This window comes from Physeter macrocephalus, chromosome 1, assembly GCF_002837175.3.
Source record: "Physeter macrocephalus isolate SW-GA chromosome 1, ASM283717v5, whole genome shotgun sequence".
In the NCBI taxonomy this organism is placed as follows: domain Eukaryota; kingdom Metazoa; phylum Chordata; class Mammalia; order Artiodactyla; family Physeteridae; genus Physeter; species Physeter macrocephalus.
This window is the reverse complement of record NC_041214.2, coordinates 91,259,199-91,277,643: the sequence shown is the minus strand read 5'-3', so window position 1 is coordinate 91,277,643 and position 18,445 is coordinate 91,259,199. Positions and strand designations below refer to the sequence as shown.

At 40.0% G+C, this 18,445-nt stretch overlaps 1 protein-coding gene across 1 annotated transcript in view; it reads right to left on the bottom strand.

Moving 5' to 3' along the window:
• Positions 1-2,773: 2,773 nt before the first annotated feature.
• The window catches only part of HACD2 (3-hydroxyacyl-CoA dehydratase 2), a 94,501-nt gene continuing 78,829 nt past the window's right edge, over positions 2,774-18,445 (bottom strand). Inside the window, exons 5-7 of the mRNA XM_007106260.2 lie at positions 10,034-10,155; positions 7,911-8,089; positions 2,774-3,002 (exon numbers count right to left, since the gene is read on the bottom strand). Coding sequence (XP_007106322.1) covers positions 2,920-3,002; positions 7,911-8,089; positions 10,034-10,155 — 384 coding nt within the window. The 3' untranslated portion in view covers positions 2,774-2,919. The remainder of the gene's footprint in view (positions 3,003-7,910; positions 8,090-10,033; positions 10,156-18,445) is intronic.

The following is an 18,445-nucleotide window of genomic DNA, read 5'->3' as shown; positions in this document are numbered from 1 at the left end:
AGCGCACACACCAGTTTATTTTGAAATGCAACACAGATCAGTATTTTATGAGTACAACTTATCACTACATTAACATTATCAGGTAAAAACAGCTTCCAAATGCATGCATAGAAAGTTAAGCATAGTCTTTGAACTCCTTATTTCTAAATATACAAAAAATACATTTAAATTATATAATTTTAGTGAATCAAAGACTTATAAAATTACAGTTTTGGTTTTCCCAACATAGAAAAAATATAAAAATGACTATATATATGGTTGTATAATTTTTTACCCAAATTTCAAAGGAGCAGTATGTACTGATATTGTCTTATAACGTTTTATCTGAAACTCAGAATTGAAAATAATTTGCAGGTTGTACCACATCAGTGCCAACCTTTTATTATAAACGAATAACCAGGAACATAAGTGGAAGTGAGGGCACAATCTCTTCACGTGCCTTAACGCTACACTGTCTAAACCCTTCCTGTTGGAAGTTTGCTCCAGAGGAACGTTTTCATCAGGGAGGATGTGCTTTATTCCATGACTAACTCTCCACGGTGCCTTTGATGATAGTCAGTACGTGTTAAATGAATGAACCCAACCTTAGCAAACAGAACACAGCAAGATGCGGATTAGCAGCTTGTGTCTACAAAGCACTAATGCGTACCTCAAAGAATTTTCTGCCAGAAGGTGGTACCCGAAGCGGGAGGGGGATCTGAAACACCCAATCAGGTGGGGGGCTGGGCAGTTGATGCCTTTGACTGTGCCCTGAAATGAAAACGGTAAGTCTGACAAAATACCCACCAAAACACCACTTTCCTCATTCACACTTTATAAGAAGATGTGACATCTGGTGGGGTTAGATGTTCTCAATTCATAAGAGAACACCACCACTTCCAAAGAGAAGTGAATTCATGTTAGAGATAAAGAAACCAGTTACTGAGAGAGGTGACTGAAGGACACAGTGGCATGGCTTACTTATCTTCAACGAGCATTTTAAATGTTGATGGACAAAAAGGCACACTGGGGTTGAGACCCTTTTTGAGAAGGGAGTTGTTCGCTGTGTTCTTGTTGCCAAAGTTCAATTTGATGCATAACCACTATTTGTGACAGGCTGTTTTTCATAGTGACAAATTATAATAGAGAGGCCCGAATAAAACCCCCAAGCCAGTAATCCTGGAAAACCTGTATTTCTCATCCCATCTTCTACAACTATTCCAAAAACAAATGAAAAAAATCTTACTCAAATTAATAATAAGGCTAATATAACCCAAATTGATTCTATTTTATAGTAGAAATACATTTTGGAAAAATAAAAAGAAAAAGCATGAAAAATAATCTTTCCCACATATTTTATCAAATACAAGAATAGATTCTAATCTCAACAGGCCCAAGTTAAGAGTGCTAACTTTAAGAAGCAGAATTTTAATGTTTAATTCAAAAATAATTTATTACACATCTACCTGCATTAAATTTTAGGCTGCATATTTTCTTCTCATTTTCATCTTAATTTTCAAGCTTCTATGAAAATAAACATTTAAAAATTAGTTTTCCATTACGACACTTCTAATATTAGCAATTATATTTTAACTGACAATCAGTCAGTAAGCTAGACTTTTACAGATCACCCAATTTAAAAAAAGGTGGGGGGGAAGTTTGCACAAAGAACATTCTGTGTTTAAAATCTAATGCATGACTAAACTTGGGCTTTACATTTTTATCCAACCCTTTCTTGAAGAGCCTTAAATGCACAGTTTAGCAATTAAAGTATGGTGACATGATGTTAATTAGACAATGTCCATATGTCCAAAGTATTTCTTGGCTGATCCAAAATGTGGGGACAATACTACTTTTAGCTCATGACTGCCCAACTGGAACATTTCACTGCCTCTGGACTTACAACTTGGTGGGAATTACACAGGACCATAATTAGGAAAAGTATCCAAACAGAAGAGATGAATGAAAATGTAAAAGTAAAATAATAAGGGCATATAAAACCCATTCCTGACTGTTCTTCCAGACTCCATTTTTAGAGTAACGCCTTCCATGTGCTTTTGTTAATGGATTCTTTACTCCTGTGTGACTAGACTGGCGTCAGGTCCCTAAGTAAGAATTACTCTTGGGCAAACACCTTACTCAGGGGTGTTCTGAGAATGGTACTGTGAAAGGTACTTGTCACTGACTAGTGACTGAGCTTTCCCTTTCTAAGAACTGTCATTTTGTTAAAATATGATTGAGGCTGAGCCCCAGATAAAGTAGCTTCTCTACAATATACACATACTTATTAAATTCAAGCACATCTCATAGTGGCAGGCAGTAATGACTCGATTGAGAACAAACAAAAGGGTTCTAGCTGTTTTCTGATTATAGGCACTACTCCAAAGTTTCACAGACATATATACATTGTATAATTCATTCACTAGATAGAGGGGAAGGTCCCAGCCATAACTTCAGAGCATTCCAGAGAACAAATGGCTTCCAGCATGCAGTCAAGCACTTTGAGAGGGAATGTTAAACACACTGCAGACTGAAACATAACTGCTGCAAGCTGGGCATTGAGTGGGCACAACTTCATTACTCAGACTGTAACGCTCAAGTATTTAGTATTACAGATCTTTATTTATCAGACACATGTAGGAAACAGGAGGATAAAAAATGCCAAATCCCTTTCCAGCGCCATCATAAATATTGGGAACTTCTGGTGAAAGAACATGCTGAAATGGACCAGCAAGGATGTTTTATGTAACAGCTTTTGTTTTGTTTTTTATAAAATCCCAGGCCCATGTGACACTGGATTTTGGGTTTTGTTTTGGTTTTTTTTAGTATTTTAAAAAAAGTTCTTACTTATTTTCTATGAAACGTACTGGGAACAGAAAAAGTCTGCAGCATCTTTTGTCATTGGAAAGTTTGTTTCTGGGGGTGTGCAGGAAGCAGGAATTATTCAAATTTCTTGTGTTCTTCAGTATGAGAAAGGACCTTTCTTCTCTGGTGTATCATGTGGAAGTATAACTGGGGAAAAACTGGAAAGAAAAGAAAGAATTCATTAAGGAGATGATTTAAAATCACATGTTCTATGTAAAGCACATGGACTTGAGGTCCTCTCTGACTCTCTGACCACTTTCTCTTCCAGCAATTAAGGAAGGTAACAAAGTGGGCTTGGAGAGAGAGGAAAAACACAGAGGGACTGACTTTCCTGCTTTAGCCGAGGGGGAAGGGTAGTGTGGACTGGAATGACAGACACTACCATTACCAATCAAGATGCCACAGAGCCGCCAAATAATACTCTTTACACGCTCTCATATTATCTTCACATTTATTCTCTGATTCCCCAACAACTAGGGGAAGAGTTCTAGTGATGGAGTTATTATTCCTGTTCACAGAGGAGGAACTCAAGCCCCAGAGAGGGTGGGCACGTGCCTGGGGTCTCACAGCAAATCACTGACAGAGTCAGGACCAGGCTCGGGGCTCCTGACTCTTAGTCTCAGCCTCTCTGTTACTGCTCTGTCATCAGGGAGGATCTCCTGAAAGTACTTCCAGAGAAAGGCTGTTCTTTGAGTGGGAAGACTGAAGAGGGGGAGGAACGCTATGACATTTGATCTGAACACCACTAAGCCGGGTTTGGATGAGGAAAAAGTCCATATGAAAAGCAAGCCCTTAGGCACCGGAGATTCTGTTCCTGGTCATTTCATAGATTACTTTAAAAAGGACTGGTTCTCAAATGAACAGGGTGGTCCTGCCTCCCTAGGGAGTATTTAGAAATGCGGGTGGGGGGAGAGTATTGAAGGGGGTAGATTACTGGCATTCAGCACAAGGGGCCAGGAATGCCCAAACCTACAACGTATGACAGTCCCCCATGACTAAGAACTGTGTCATCCCAAATGCCTATAGTGTCCCTGCTGGGAAATGCCAGTTTAAACTACCTGAGCTTCACAAGGTTACTGTAAACTGGGGGTTCAAAAACCATGTGAAAAACTCCAGTGAGATGGTCTTGGATGTACACTATCCCTCCTTCCCTTCCCAACCGCTCCAATCTCTATTTTTTAGACAGTAACCTGTGTTTTGGGGGAGGTAATATCTACTACTGCCAACTCTCATCTCACAGTTTCTTCCTTTTTAAATGTATACCAAGTTGGCCAAATGTCAAATGATCCTCCCAAAGTACTCCAAGACATCAGTGGGTGTGTGCACATAGATCTGATAAACTGCAGAGGAGGCCCCAGTGCCGAACTGGGCTGCCATCCACTCCACTCACTATTTGCAGGCAGGAAGTTATTCACAGAAAAGACCCAGCTTGTGCATAAAATTCAACAGTGAGAGAACTATTTTGGTATGAAAGCCAGAAAATTTGACAAGCTCTATAATCTAAAAACTGGAAGTAAAGATATAATTAAACCATAAGGAATGCTAATTGTAAGCATTTGAAAACGTGTGGCCAGTCACATTTCTACAGACCTACTTTAGTAAAGGGAAACTTTGAGGCAAAGTACACTAAGGACTTTTCCACTGGCTGCATTTGTTATTACGCCACTCATAAGGTGGCTATAGCCCCAAAGGCTCTGAGGGAGGACAATGATCCAGAAGCCATTCATTAGGCCCTTAGTGGCAGCAAGACAGCCAAGTGCACCTTCATCCCCCAGGCAAGGGCCTGCTGGCTACAGAGGGTCAGGGGTCAGAACTGGAGAGCCGATATGGCCCTTTCATTTTTTTTACGTCTTCCAGAGGTTTCTCAGTGCCCAAGAGAAAGGAATGTGTGGGGGAGGCCAGGAGAATGGGGGTACTTGGGTTGGAAATTCTCTTCTGCTCTGAGAGTGACTCCCTGGTGACCAGAACTTGGGTGACACTGTCTCCATCTCAATTACCCACATGTTCACACTGAATCCAACTACAGTGGCTGAAACAATTCCAGATGCATGGCTACTGCTTTTAACTACACTGAAAATCTCAACCTGCCAACAGGCCATTTAGAATTCTACCCTCTGCTCTTACAGTTCAGGATATGGAGGGTGGAGATGGTGGCTGTGCACGTATGTGTGTCTGGCTTGGTGTGTCGGAGTCGGGGTAGGGAGCTGTGCGTGTCACTGGACCCACCTTCCTGTAAGGAAATGGGCTCTCTTAAGACTGGAAGGCTGAGAGCAACTGGAAATGCGCTGCTTGGGGCAAGTTTCTTCTGTTCCTCTAAAAATCAGAGGTGTGGTTATGGTTACTGACAATGCGGAGAGTGCCCTGCTTCTTGGTGCCCTCACCCTACTCATTGTTTCTCATTTCTCTCAGCCTTTTTTTAAGGCTATAGCTAACTTTCTATAGCCTTTTTAAGGCTATAGCTAACTTTCTACAGCCTTTTTAAGGCTATAGCTAACACCCCTATAGCTAACTTTCACCAATTTGCACAAGGATGGGGGGAGGTGATGTAAACAGGACTTAGATGTCTACTGAGTCCTGTGGATACTGTACATACTCATACTGCATCTGCAGCAGAGGAGGAAAACAGCATCTTGCAAGGGACTCCAAAGCACCTCGATATGAGAAAACTCCCAGGGCTGCGGCTCATGGGCCACACACAATATGGGCTATGCGTGCACCAATGCAACATCAGGTCAGGACCATAATGAAGAGGTGCTGCTTTATGAAAGATATGTATATCATTAACTTCCCATTAAAGAGGGTTAAAAGAAACGTAAGTTGTAGAAAGGAAACCAAATTTGGTAAAGAAAGCTGCATATCAACAGCAACCTCTCCAAACTCTGCATTTTCTTCTCATAAATACCAAGTTTTGGAAAGTTGGAAATGTGCAGCTGGCTGGAATGAACTGTACAAACTGGTCTCAATATTAACAACCTAAACTACTGAAAACATTCAGGGCCATTGGCTCAGGCCAGAAGCATAGTGAGTGCCAGCAGACACAAATATGGTCTGCATGACCATCCTGAGCCGGGGTGGGGAGTTAGGGATTTGGAGGGAACCTTTTAATCCCTGTCCTTGTTCTACAAGAGTTAAGCTGCCTTAGAAATGAAAGAATACAGCTTTTAACCAAGCCAAGTTCTCTTATCAAAAAGAGGCTGAGAATGGAAGAAGGGGGAAGGATTGAGGTGAAAGCAGATGTCTGTTGAGAGGAGAGCGCTGCCCTACTCCCTGTAAGACAGCTGGCTCTAAGGTCTGTGTTTTCTCTCTTTTCTCTTTTAAGGCCAAGAAGGACAATCCCAGAGAACTGGGCTTGTTTTCCTTCAGGAATCCTATCATCCTATCATCCTGTGCTTGACCAGGCCCCTTCGCTACCTTGAGAGGTCAGCAGGCAGAAGCAAAAGGCTGGGCAGCACTGGTTGCCCACCAGAGCACAAAAAAGACTACGAGGTGCAGACAGACATGGGCTGCCCTGGAGAACTGCTCCTGGAATAAAGCCCCTCCTTCTCTTCAACAGACAGAAAATCTTGCAGCAACTCTGAGGTAGACGCCCCAGATTTCTGTCAATGACGCAGCACCTTGTTATTGGTTTGATTTCATGATATTCTCCTTGCCCCTTTCCCGTTACCCAATACAGCATCTATCGCCATTCAAAGACTTATGCTGAATTTAAATAAATCCTGTGGTGCTCGTCGGGATATTTGTTAGTCTGGGTGTGGAAAAACTGCAATTAGGAATTGTTGCTCTAGAGACTGGAAATGAAACTCTAGGGGAACAAAATTAGAAAGGTAAAAATCTCTAATTTTCATTACTTAAATTTTTACACTCTTCCATATTTATCTTTTGTTTGAAAATCAACTACCTTTTACATTTGAAGAGAGATGGCCTTTAGCCATCATGGTTCTAGCACCAGAGAGGAGGACTTGATCATTAATAAAGAGTAGAAAATGAATCATGTAGCAGAACTGCATCCAAGAACTTCTCCAAGATAAATGTTCACATGAAATCAGGGTATGCTTTTTTTCTCACAATGCATGAAATGCAATTTTCCGCAGGGGGACACAAACATGTCACCTATGATTGTTAGGATGATTCACTCAGTTAATGCTGTGGGCTGAAGAAAAATCCAACCCTCCAGTCTGAATTTAACCTGAGGTTTAGGGGAGAACATAGCATCTCACAGACTAAAGTAAGATTCAGAGTCACAATGCCTATGGAAGTAGCTAAATGAGAAGAAACATTAACTTTACGTGTCCTTGGGTAAAGCAAGGTCCTTTTGGATATGTGGAAATCAATCACAGGATTGCAACTGAACATCAGAATTTGAGAAAAGGAGTAAACAACTCTTCCTCAGCAAACATGACTCATTTCAGAGAAGCCTCAAACATGGCTTTTTCTCTCTGTTAATGTGCTGATAGGCATATTTGATTATCCACATATTTAAACCTTCAGAAGTACTATTAAAATAATTGGAAACCATCCAGAAGATAACACTATGTCCTATTCAGATGGCTTTGTTTATTTCCAAGCAAGAAAATAAGAAATATAGAAAAAATAAATTAATCTATTTTTATTTTATTTGTTTCTAGTTAACTACCAATTCCTTAAAAGTGAAGTAACTGTCTATTTTGATAGAGTAAAAATGTAAAAATCTCTTTACAGTGTTTTTCAAATACCACAACAAGCAGTTCTCAAGAGACAGAAAAACTCAAGGTAAGGTCTTTAATGGCTTTTTTTTTTTTGCTTTCCACTCAGTACTCTCCTCCAATAGACAGTTAACCTATCCTGGAATTCACTGTTTAAAACACACACTGAGAAGGACTGCATTTTGGCAGCTGTATTGAGAAGGGTTCATCTTTATTCAATTACTACCAGAGAAAATTTCCTCTGACAGTCGGCATTCAACAAAAACCAAAGCGTTCCCAATAAATTAGATTTATGGTGCAAAAACAACCAAAGGCATTTAACTCTAGTTATTCTTGAGCCAATTTTTGAAACATAAATAAATATATGCATAAACATCTACTTACTTGGAATGTAGGAGATCATTATCAGAATTAGGAATGCGTAATAGTCAAAAGAGAAATTGTATTTGTTAGGTAAACTGATGGAGTACAGGCCAGACTGTCTGACAAAGGGCAAAGCGGCATATATTGTGAGCAATTCTCCTGACACTCCCATTGGGTACAGCACAATGAAAAGCGTGTACCTAAAACAAAACAAAATATTCATTACTGAGGTTCGAAGCCAGCTTTAGTAGAAAGATGCATCCCCACCAATACTGATTACTTGGTAGAAAGCTATTGTTTATACATTTCCCTGTTTACCCACTGCTTAAATTCAGGTTTTACAAGTTAGTTTTTGAAAAGGGCCAAAGCAAGTATGCTTCTGAATGTTCTAAAATAAAAGAAATGTGTTTGGTCAGCCTCAAAATTTGGCCTAAATAAACAACTCTTCAAAACAACTCCCTAAAATAATTGAGATGATGCCAAATATTGGTAAAGTGGGGGCACTGAGTCATGGTTTATACTGAAGGGTCCTGCCTCGTGGGGTGGGGCTGAGTTTGGGGGGAAGGTGTTGGAGCATGGTGTCCAGGAATCCCTACAATGTACACCAAAGTCTGGTCTGTGGACTGAAAAAAACAGCACATCCAACGTGTGTATACTGTTACAACTTTTTAAATGCCTTTACGTGCTATTGTGAAAAATAAAATATATCCTAATTTTAAAAGACATTAAAAATTTTTATAAGGCTTTAGTCATTACATAATTTTCCAGTCAAAAAAACTACAATTACTATCACATGGGTGAGTCCACACAATTTTTTTCACTTTAAAAGGAGTTCCTCAGGTTTCAAAAACAATTCAGAGAGGTTCATCCTATGGAACTAACTGGAAGCCATTCTGAGGTATAAGTATTGCTAAAGAAATCATCAGTTCAGATTTTAAAAAGCCTTTGGCTGTTTGTGGCTGACAATAAATACTGGGCTCTAAATGTCCAGGTACAGGAATTGTGCTGAGAAATCTGTGACAAAAGAAAAACATGTTCTCCATTGCTACCTTCAGCCATGCTGAGGAGGATGGTGGAAAAGGAAGACTCCTCCATGGGCCACAGAAGACAATGGACAAAAGAATCTTTCTCTAATTGTAAAATCAGGGTTTGGTCAATAAACTTTCCTTATAACTAGGACAGACAGCTTTCACAAGTCTGCCCAGCTTGGTTAGAAACTGCTATATTTTTCCCATTCTCCCCTTTTCCTAATACAAATGTTTATTGAAAAAAAAGAAAAGAAAAAGGAGAAGTTCACATGCTTGAAATGCTGGAGACATTTGGTTTATGTCTCTGTTTAATCACTAGACTCATAAATTGTCTAGGAACCATCGTTTTTTTCCTTTTATGAAATGAGGAACTTTGGCCCCAAGGATAATTTTGATCCTTTGGCTTTGTCACTCCTTCCTGTAGTCACTTCTAACTCAGAAAACTGCTCACAACTGTGTCACACATTAGTTCAGATAATTAGATGAACTATCAGTCTTTTACACAATTCATAACAAATATTACTGCTAAAAATAATCAAAGCAAACTAAACTGATAATATGCTAAAACTGCCATGTAACATTTGTTATTAATTAAAAAGTAATTTAAGAGTTATCTTGTTGGCAAAATTGAGACAAGAATTGGACTTGGTCCAAAATCCATCAAAATGGCAGAAGCTCATCAGTAAAATTTTCTATGGACAAAAAAGGGATGGTATATCAAATCTCTTTTGAATAATTTAACTGAAAAGAATTGATCCTAAGGAAATAAGTAGAGATAAAAAATTTAAAAGTGTTTCTATTAATCAAAGTTATGTACAGTCACTTATTCTGATGAAATCCACAGACCAGATTTCTACCTAACCCGTCTCACACAATTTCATATTTATTTACTTATTTATTTATTGGCCATGCCACTCAGGTTGCAGGATCCTAGTTCCCCGACCAGGGATCAAACCCAGGCCCACAGCAGTGAAAGTACCAAGTGCTAACCACTGAACCACCAGGGAATTCTTACAATTTTATTTTTAGAAATAAAAAATAGTATTTAGGCAATAAAGGAAAAATACAGTGATAGATCACTTCAAAAGTTAGTCTTCATTCCCTGTACTTCTTTACCTGGCCCATTTGATGAGGTAAGGCAGATGGTTTAATAGACTGAATGTATAAAAGGAGTAACGGATAATTTCTGTGATTGTCCAGGCAATAACAAACAGGAGGACACTGTCTTCACTCTGTACCTGTAGGAAAAGGAAGACAAAAGCAAAAGCAAACACATAAAACATCTTAACAAAGAAGCACTCACCATGTGGGGAGCCGGGTCCCTCAGCCCCCTTACAGAGCTGGTGGGTTGAAGAAGTCGACACAGTCCCTGGTCTTTATCCTCAATGGCCATAGCACAGCACAGAAAGAGCTTACCACATAAAGGAACACATGCATGCCTATGACAACAATTGTGTAGAGCCAAGTGAGAAGGAATTCGGCTTACTGATGAGTATGAGAGACAGGAAGGGGGAATGATATGAGCTGTAGCCCACAGGGAGAAACAAACACGATGAGTGAGTTTCTGCATGTTCCTTTGCTGACCTGATGTGGAGAATGTGAACTGGCGTTAGTGGGAGCCAAGAATGGTTAGGTAAGACGGCAGAAGGGTGAATTGGTGGAAACCTTGGGTTCCATTAACAAGAATTTTAATTTGATTTGCATGACAACTTGGAATCCAAGGAAGTTTCAAAGAAGGGCAATATAATGATTAAAACACAACTGAAGCTAATTCCCTGGGCAGGATGAATTCACGTGAGGGAGGCTGGAGACCAGCTACGAGGCAGGGCCCATTTATTCTCTCCCACTGGTGACTTCTGCCCCCAGATGAGGCCTGGTTTAACTCAAGGATTACAGAAGCTTCCATGCTGATCACAGGAGGTGGCTAAAGCCAGAAGAGCTTTGGAATACTTAGCCTCCTCTGAAGTTGTTTTCATTCTGGAAGAAACAATATACTTTTTTAAAAAAACTTTAATCAATTAATTTATTTTGGCACGCTGGGTCTTCGTTGTGGTGTGTGGGCTTCTCTAGTTGTGGTGCACGGGCCGTAGAGTGCACGGGCTCAGGAGTTGCGGCACGTGGGCTCTCTAGTTGCGGCATGTGGCATCTTAGTTCCCCGATCAGGGATCGAACCCGGGCCCCCTGCATTGGGAGTGTGGAGTCTTAACCACTGGACCACCAGGGAAGTCCCCAAAACAATATATTTTTAAAAGAGCTCCTTATGTATGTTTTTTAGGGGATGTTCTCACTAGATGCCTCAGACTGCAAATCTTGCATGAAAATTTATTACCGTGGTATTAACTTTCAGCACCCCCTCTTCCCACCCCAGCTATGTTATGATGATCCTTGGCACTTGGAAACCAATAATAAGAAACAACCTTGCACGCCAATTCACTTATATTTTCTTACATCTGAAAAGAGCAGTTAGAGAGTTGGATGTGAATAAGAAATTCCACTGAGGAAATCAAACAAATTTCAATTACAAGATGGATCGTCTCTCTCTTACCCCTAACATCTAATACAACAAAGGTATGGCATTCTAACCTTAACTTTTGCTTCTCTGCATTTGCAATGTTAATTTAGCACTTACATTCTTCCTCAGAAAGTGTACCTGGAGCGATCCACCTACACAATGAAATAAGTAGCATTTACATACCTATTAACTAAATTGCTCTCACAAAGAATTTCATAAATCCAAAGTTACTACTCTCTAAAAATAATAAGAATTTTATACTGTCAAGAGCAAGAATACTTCTTGTTTTCCTGGCACTCTTATACTAGCTAAAGTAAAGCAAAACCTAAACCCCTCTAAAGCTTTCATGTTTCATTTTTCAGTCTATCCCCAAATCCTTGCTTAAAACCCATCTATACTAAAATATAATTTCAGAGCACACGTTGCTTTTTGATAGACTTTGTAATCCTCCTCATCTTAAGGAGATATGTTTTTACAGCTATGGGCTGAAGCCTTCCTTAAACACCTTTGGGTTAAACAGGAAGTTCTTCTAATATTTTGCATTGTAATCGTCTTGAAAGCAGGGAGCGTGTTTTATTCATTTTTGATTCCCAAAAGCACTTTGTGATTTTCACAAGTAGGAGCTCAAAAGATATTGCTAAAGCAAAACAATTCAATCATAATCAGTTGCCTGCTTTTTGATACCTGATATTAGTTTCTACGTAGTCTTAGAGGCCTTCAAATAAGGGAAAAGCAAACAAACAAGCCACCCCCCGCCCACCCCACCCCCGCCTCCCACTCTGATCCCGCCTGCAGGTTATTTGATTCACTGTTCCCCCCACTCCACCCCAACTGGACTTTAACCAAAAGAACTGTAACGAACTCAGACTCAGGATGAATGTGAAAACAGTCTGTTCCCAGAATCCAGCTGTGAAGACCACGTCACAATTTTAAGAAGACTAAGGATGGGGGAAATGATCATTCTGTACAAATGATATCTTCAGATCAATAGGAAGTACATGTTATTAAGAAGGGGCTCACATAAAGTCAGAGATCAAGCTTATCTAATTTGCAGATAATTATCCAATAACACAAAATAGGGATAGAATGGAATGAGTTAAAACCAGTAAGATCAATGAGCAGGTTTGGGCTACGTTGACCAAAAATGTCTTGAAGCCATGTTTCAAAGCTGCATGTTCACTATCATGGCACAAACGGGGGAATGGGCCGGGGGCAGCCTGGTTGGCCAGGAAATCTTCCTTTGCCTGGTGCGGTGAGCTGCGTGTTGGACCCTCCACACTGTAGACAGCAGGTTTCAGCCCCCTGCTCTACAAAGGGAGAGGAGGCGTGGGGAGTGGGTGGCTTGTGTAATTTAGCCAAGGGAGTTTACATAGAAATTCAAGCTGGAGAAACAAATGGGTGCAAGAGAAAAACCTTTACACACAAATAGCATCATCTGTTTGACTTTAAAAGGCTCAGGGAGTATCAGTACATGAAAAGCTGTCATTTTTATTACATTCAAAGAAAAACAAATGGTGCCACATAAGAAAATCGCTGTTGTAGAAACCCTATTCTTCTTAGCATTTTGGAACCTACTGCTTACCACTCTGATTATTTCAAAGAAATCCCCTGATCAGGCTTTCTCTGGTAGGTGTTCTTTCCTCTTCTTGATACACTTTTCATTTGTGAAGAGAAGAGATTTTGGTAAAATCTCAGAGGTGAGAACTAGAGTCTGTTCTTGGCAGAACTGTGAAGAGTATGTTTATCTCAGTCTCCTCTGGTTGCCATAATAAAATACCATAGTCTAGGTGGCTCAAACAGCAGAAATGTATTTTCTCGCAGTTTTAGAAGTCCGAGCTCAGGGTGCCAGCATGTTTGCTTCCTTGTGAGGACCCTCTTCCCGACTTGCAGCTGGCTGCTTTATCACCACATTCTCACATGGAACGTGAGAGAGAGGGAAGTTCTCTCTAAAAATATGTAAAAGGTATCATGTGCAAGGATATTAGTGCCTTAGAGGCATGAATCTCATCGTGAAGATCCCACCCTCACCTCATCTAAACCTAACCACTTACCAAACGCTCCCCCTCCAAATACCATAACACTGGGGGGCTTAGGGTTTCCACATATGAATTTTGGGGGACACAATTCAGTCCACAGCGTCGTTTCAGACCAGGTGTTGGCAAACTTTTCCTGAAAAGGGCTAAATAGCAAATATTTTAGGCTGTGTGCCATATGTGGCCTTAGTCAGGTATTCTTTTTTGTTGTTTTTTTACACCCTTTTAAAAATGTAAAAACCATCACAAATTGCAGGCTACATGTAGCCTACAAGTCAACCCTGTTTTAGATCCATTTGACCCCCCCAACTTTCCCTGTCTGTTAACCTCTACAAATATCATTCTTCAGCCTTCCTTTGGCAGACTCTGCGTGTGTGTTTGTGTGTGTGTGTGTGTGTGTGTGTGTGTGTGGTGTTTTGCTGGGGGGTGGGGGAGGCAATATATCTATAACCAATGGACGCTATGGAAAAAGGAAGTAGTCTTAAAAGAATACATATAGGCAAGTTTTTCATGTTATGTCATCTTAAAATCTTAGTAATCTCCTTATGTTTGTGATAAAATATATATAACTTAAAATTTACCATTTTAATCATTTTTAAGTGTATATTTCAGTGGCATTAAGTACATTCACCGTGCTGTGCAACTATCACCACCATCCATTTCCAAACTTTTTCATCATCCCAAACAAACTCTGTAACCATTAAATAATCTCTCTCCATTTCTCCCTCCCTCTAGCCCTTGGTAACCACTCCTCTAAGTCTTTAAGAACTTGCTCATTTCACAACACTGTAAATCAACTATACTTCAATTAAAAAAAAAAAAAAAGAACTTGCTCATTCTAGGTACCTCAATTAAATGGAATCATGCAATATGTGTCCTTCTGTGTGTGGCTTCTTTCATTTAGCATAACGTTTTCAAGGTTTATCCATGTTGTAGCACGTATCAGAATTTCCCTCCTTTTAAAGGTTGAATATTACATTGTACATAAATACTACATTTCATTTACTGATTCAACTATTGATGAACATTTGTATTGCTTCTACCTTCTGGCTATTGGAATAATGCTGCTGTGAACATGGGTGTACAAATATCTATTTGAGTACCTGTTTTCAATTCTTTTGGGTATATCTAGGAGTGGAATTGTTAGATCATATGGTAATTCAATGTTTAGCTTTTTGAGGAACTACCAAACTGTTTTCCACATTGGCTGCACCATTTTACATTCCTACCAACTGTGCAAAAAGGTTCCAATTTCTTCACATCTTCACCAATAATTGTTATTTTCCTTTTTTCTTCCTGACAGTAGCATCCTAATGAGTATGAAGTGGCATCTCGTCGTGGTTTTGATATGCATTTCCCTAATGACTAGAGATGTTGAGCATTTTTTCATGTGCTTGTTGGTCATATGTGTATCTTCTGAGAAATGTCTTTTGCCCATTTTTAATTTGCAGGGGGAGTAACCTCTTTTTAATAATTATGATCACAATAGCAGTAAAAATAATTATACCTAATAGTTACTGAACTCATACTATCTGCCAAGCACTTTTTAACATATATTACCTCTTCGAATCCCCATTTTACAGATGAGGAAAGTGAGGTTTACAGAAGTTGAATCCAGGTCTTGTCCCAAAACTCTGAACAGTTCTGACTTGTCTTCTTGGGCTTTAGACATACACACACACTCCCCTGGTGCGGTGGGGAGAACATCTCTCTTGCAATTGAGGATGGGGAGGTGAGGGAGAGACATAGAGATGGTAGGTGTAAGAGATGGCTAGTATGGTTGGAAAATCAGTTACATGTTGTAAATAAGTAAACTGAGCAAATAAATCAATATATTAAAAAATGGACTTCTCGCTGTTGTTATAGGTATTTACAAACATGGAAGGGAGAACGCTAGAAAGAACACCAAGATGTTGAATTGTAATTGGAGGAATCGGTATGAGCTCATGATTTTATGTATGTGTGTGTGTGTGTGTGTGTGTGTGTGTATACACATATACACATACAGCGATGCAAATACTTTTAGATACACATGTGTATGAGTATATACGCATGTAGATGTATTGATACATATATGTATATAGTAGCTTTCTCTACTGAGAGGACCAAGAAGCAATAACATCCCAGTAGCGAGGAGCACCTCAACTACCGGATCTTGGTTCCTAAATATACCATCCTCCACTAAAAGGAACCAGGTTCCTTGGCATAATGGCTGATTCCAGGGCTGGGGCAGGGGAAGTACAAGATGATTCTGGAAATCTTTTTATCAGAAAGTAAGGAAATGCTCAAACAATGATGAAGACAAGTCAAAAGGACAAGAAGAAAGGGTTCCCGCTGACCAAATCACAGACAATTTTAGCATCAAAGTAAATAACAGATTACAATCCACTGGATTATATAGGAATTCACAAGTCCAAACTGATATAAATAAAATAAATAAATGAATAAATGAGAGAAAGGGAAAGCTATTCCTTACAGTAGGATGCCAACTAATACATGGAAAGGAAATGACGAAAGTAGAGAATCACCATTTGGTAACCATCACAGAGGTGGCTGATAGAGACCAGGAATCATTCCCGAAAAATACTGATCAATAAAACAGGGAAAATGGTGACTTGAAGGTGGAGAAAGCTGGCGGGCACCAACAGAAGCAGGTGATTGAGGTCAACATCACCAGGGGTGGGATGGGTATAGTCATGGTGCTGCCACCTCATGTGATACCCTGAGAAGAGCATGGCACCGTTTCTCTGGTATTTCTGCCAAGAATGCATGGCTTGAACTGGTTATGAGGGAACACTGGATGGATCTAGGTTGAGGGTCACCCTAGGGAAATTAAGGCCTATACTCTTTAAAAACTGTTAAGGACATGAGAGAAAGATCAGGACTTCTTAGTCTTAGACTGATGGGTCTAAAGAGACCTGACAACTCATTGTATATATGGCAACAACCATGTTTCTCCTTTCCCTGTATATCCTGGTGCTTAGCACAATACCTGGAGCATAGAAGATACTTAGTAAATATGTGCCATCCAGAAAGGGAAAAAAAAAGGACACTGTTTAGACAGTGAAATCTGAAAGAGGCCTGTGGATGGGACCATAGTACTGTATCAGTTTTGGCTTCCAGACTGGAGGGTTGTTATGCAGGTCATGTAGGAGAGTGTATGAAACATGTACTTGGGTGACAGGACATCATGTACAACTTGCTCTCAAGGTTCAGAAAAAACCAAATGATAACGGGTAGATAAATACAGAGGAATAGGTGATAGGAATAGGAACAAATGTAGTAAAATGTCAGTAGTCGGGGAATCTGAATGAAGGAAACATGAGAGTTCTTGGTACTGTTCTAGTTCAAATTTTCTGTAAATTTGAAATTACTTCTAAAGAAATTATTTTAAAATATCACCTGAGAACTAAGCAACCACTTTGGGGACATAATTAGAAGCAAACAATATCATCTGGTTTCTATAAATTGCTTTTGATATGAAGCCTCTAAATCTGCTGGAAGAGGCGGGTTACATAACCATAAAAGAAGATATAAGAACATTTATAACAAAAACGACCAATAAGAATACACCTGAGAAGGAACAACAGGTTTAATGCTGACCCTAAATTTGTATCGGCATTACTATTGTCTTACACTGTAAGTACCCCAAGGGCAGGTCCAAAAACTCGCTTTGAAAAGGGGTTAGCTTACTTAAAAAGCAAAATCAGACTTTCAATAAATGCTTTAGATTAGGATAATAATGATTAAGATAATGATAACTCCCATTTAGCAGGGCTAATTATTCCTTAAGTATGGTAAAAGTAATTATGTCTAAATTTTCACCAGCTAACTGTGAAACCATTTTAATAAGTATAAAAGAATTCATTCCTATGTGAAGTCAAGTCAATTATCTCTCTCTCTCTTTTTTTTTTTTTTTTGCGGTACGTGGGCCTCTCCCGTTGCGGAGCACAGGCTCCGACGCGCAGGCTCAGCGGCTGTGGCTCACGGGCCCAGCCGCTCCGCGGCATGTGGGATCTTCCCGGACCGGGGCACGAACCCGTGTCCCCTGCATCGGCAGGCGGACTCTCAACCACTGCACCACCAAGGAAGCCCCTATATCTCTCTGTTAAAAGTCAATTATATCTCTGCTTCAGGACATAGAAAAGAATTCAACACAGTTGTGTAGAAATTTGTCACTAAAATTTTGGGAAAAGATTAGGTTACATTATAGCTAATATGTACCTAACATTTATTGAGCACTTACTAAGTGCCAGGCACTGTTCTAAATGCTTTATATGTATTAACATATTGCATCCCCAAGACCACCCCATGAGGAGGAACAACAGGGCCTGGGAGACTAGAACCCCCCTCAGGAGCTAAAACAGCTGGGCAGCTGAAGTGTGACGTGGTGCCAGCACCCTGTCTTTCCTGCCTTGTCAGTTATCCCACTCTACTGTACTGCTCAGTTCTGCTCCTGAGCAAGCCCTGTGAGGGCAGCACATGTGATTTCTCCTTCCCATGCATCCTAGTGCTTAGCACAATACCGGAGCAGAGAAGGTACTGAATGAGTATTCTGACCCATCTGCAGCCTGGCCTGCATGTTCTCTGCCTTGGTTGGAACAGTCTTGGGGGAGGAGGGCAGCTCCCCAGGGAGGGTGAGGCCACAGGGCTGCTGCCTGGATGGTGACGTCAGCAGAAGGTTTGGGCTGGGGCAACGGACAATTCTGATGACAATCCTGGTCTTTTCCATAACTTTCTGAAGCTTTTTTGAATAAAAATGTAACTCAGTTATCTGCTTAAAAGGAATGTCATCCTTGATAAGAAGTTGAAATGTAATAAATATTGACATGTGGTGGTTTAAAAAAAAAAGATGTCTGGATTAGCGTTAGTCTTTTCACATGGCAATTTCATGTGTAAAGTGTCCTTCATGATTTAGTGTTTATTAAAAATCCATGATAGCCACAAAAAAAAAAAAAAAAAAAAAAGGGGTTTCCCTGGTGG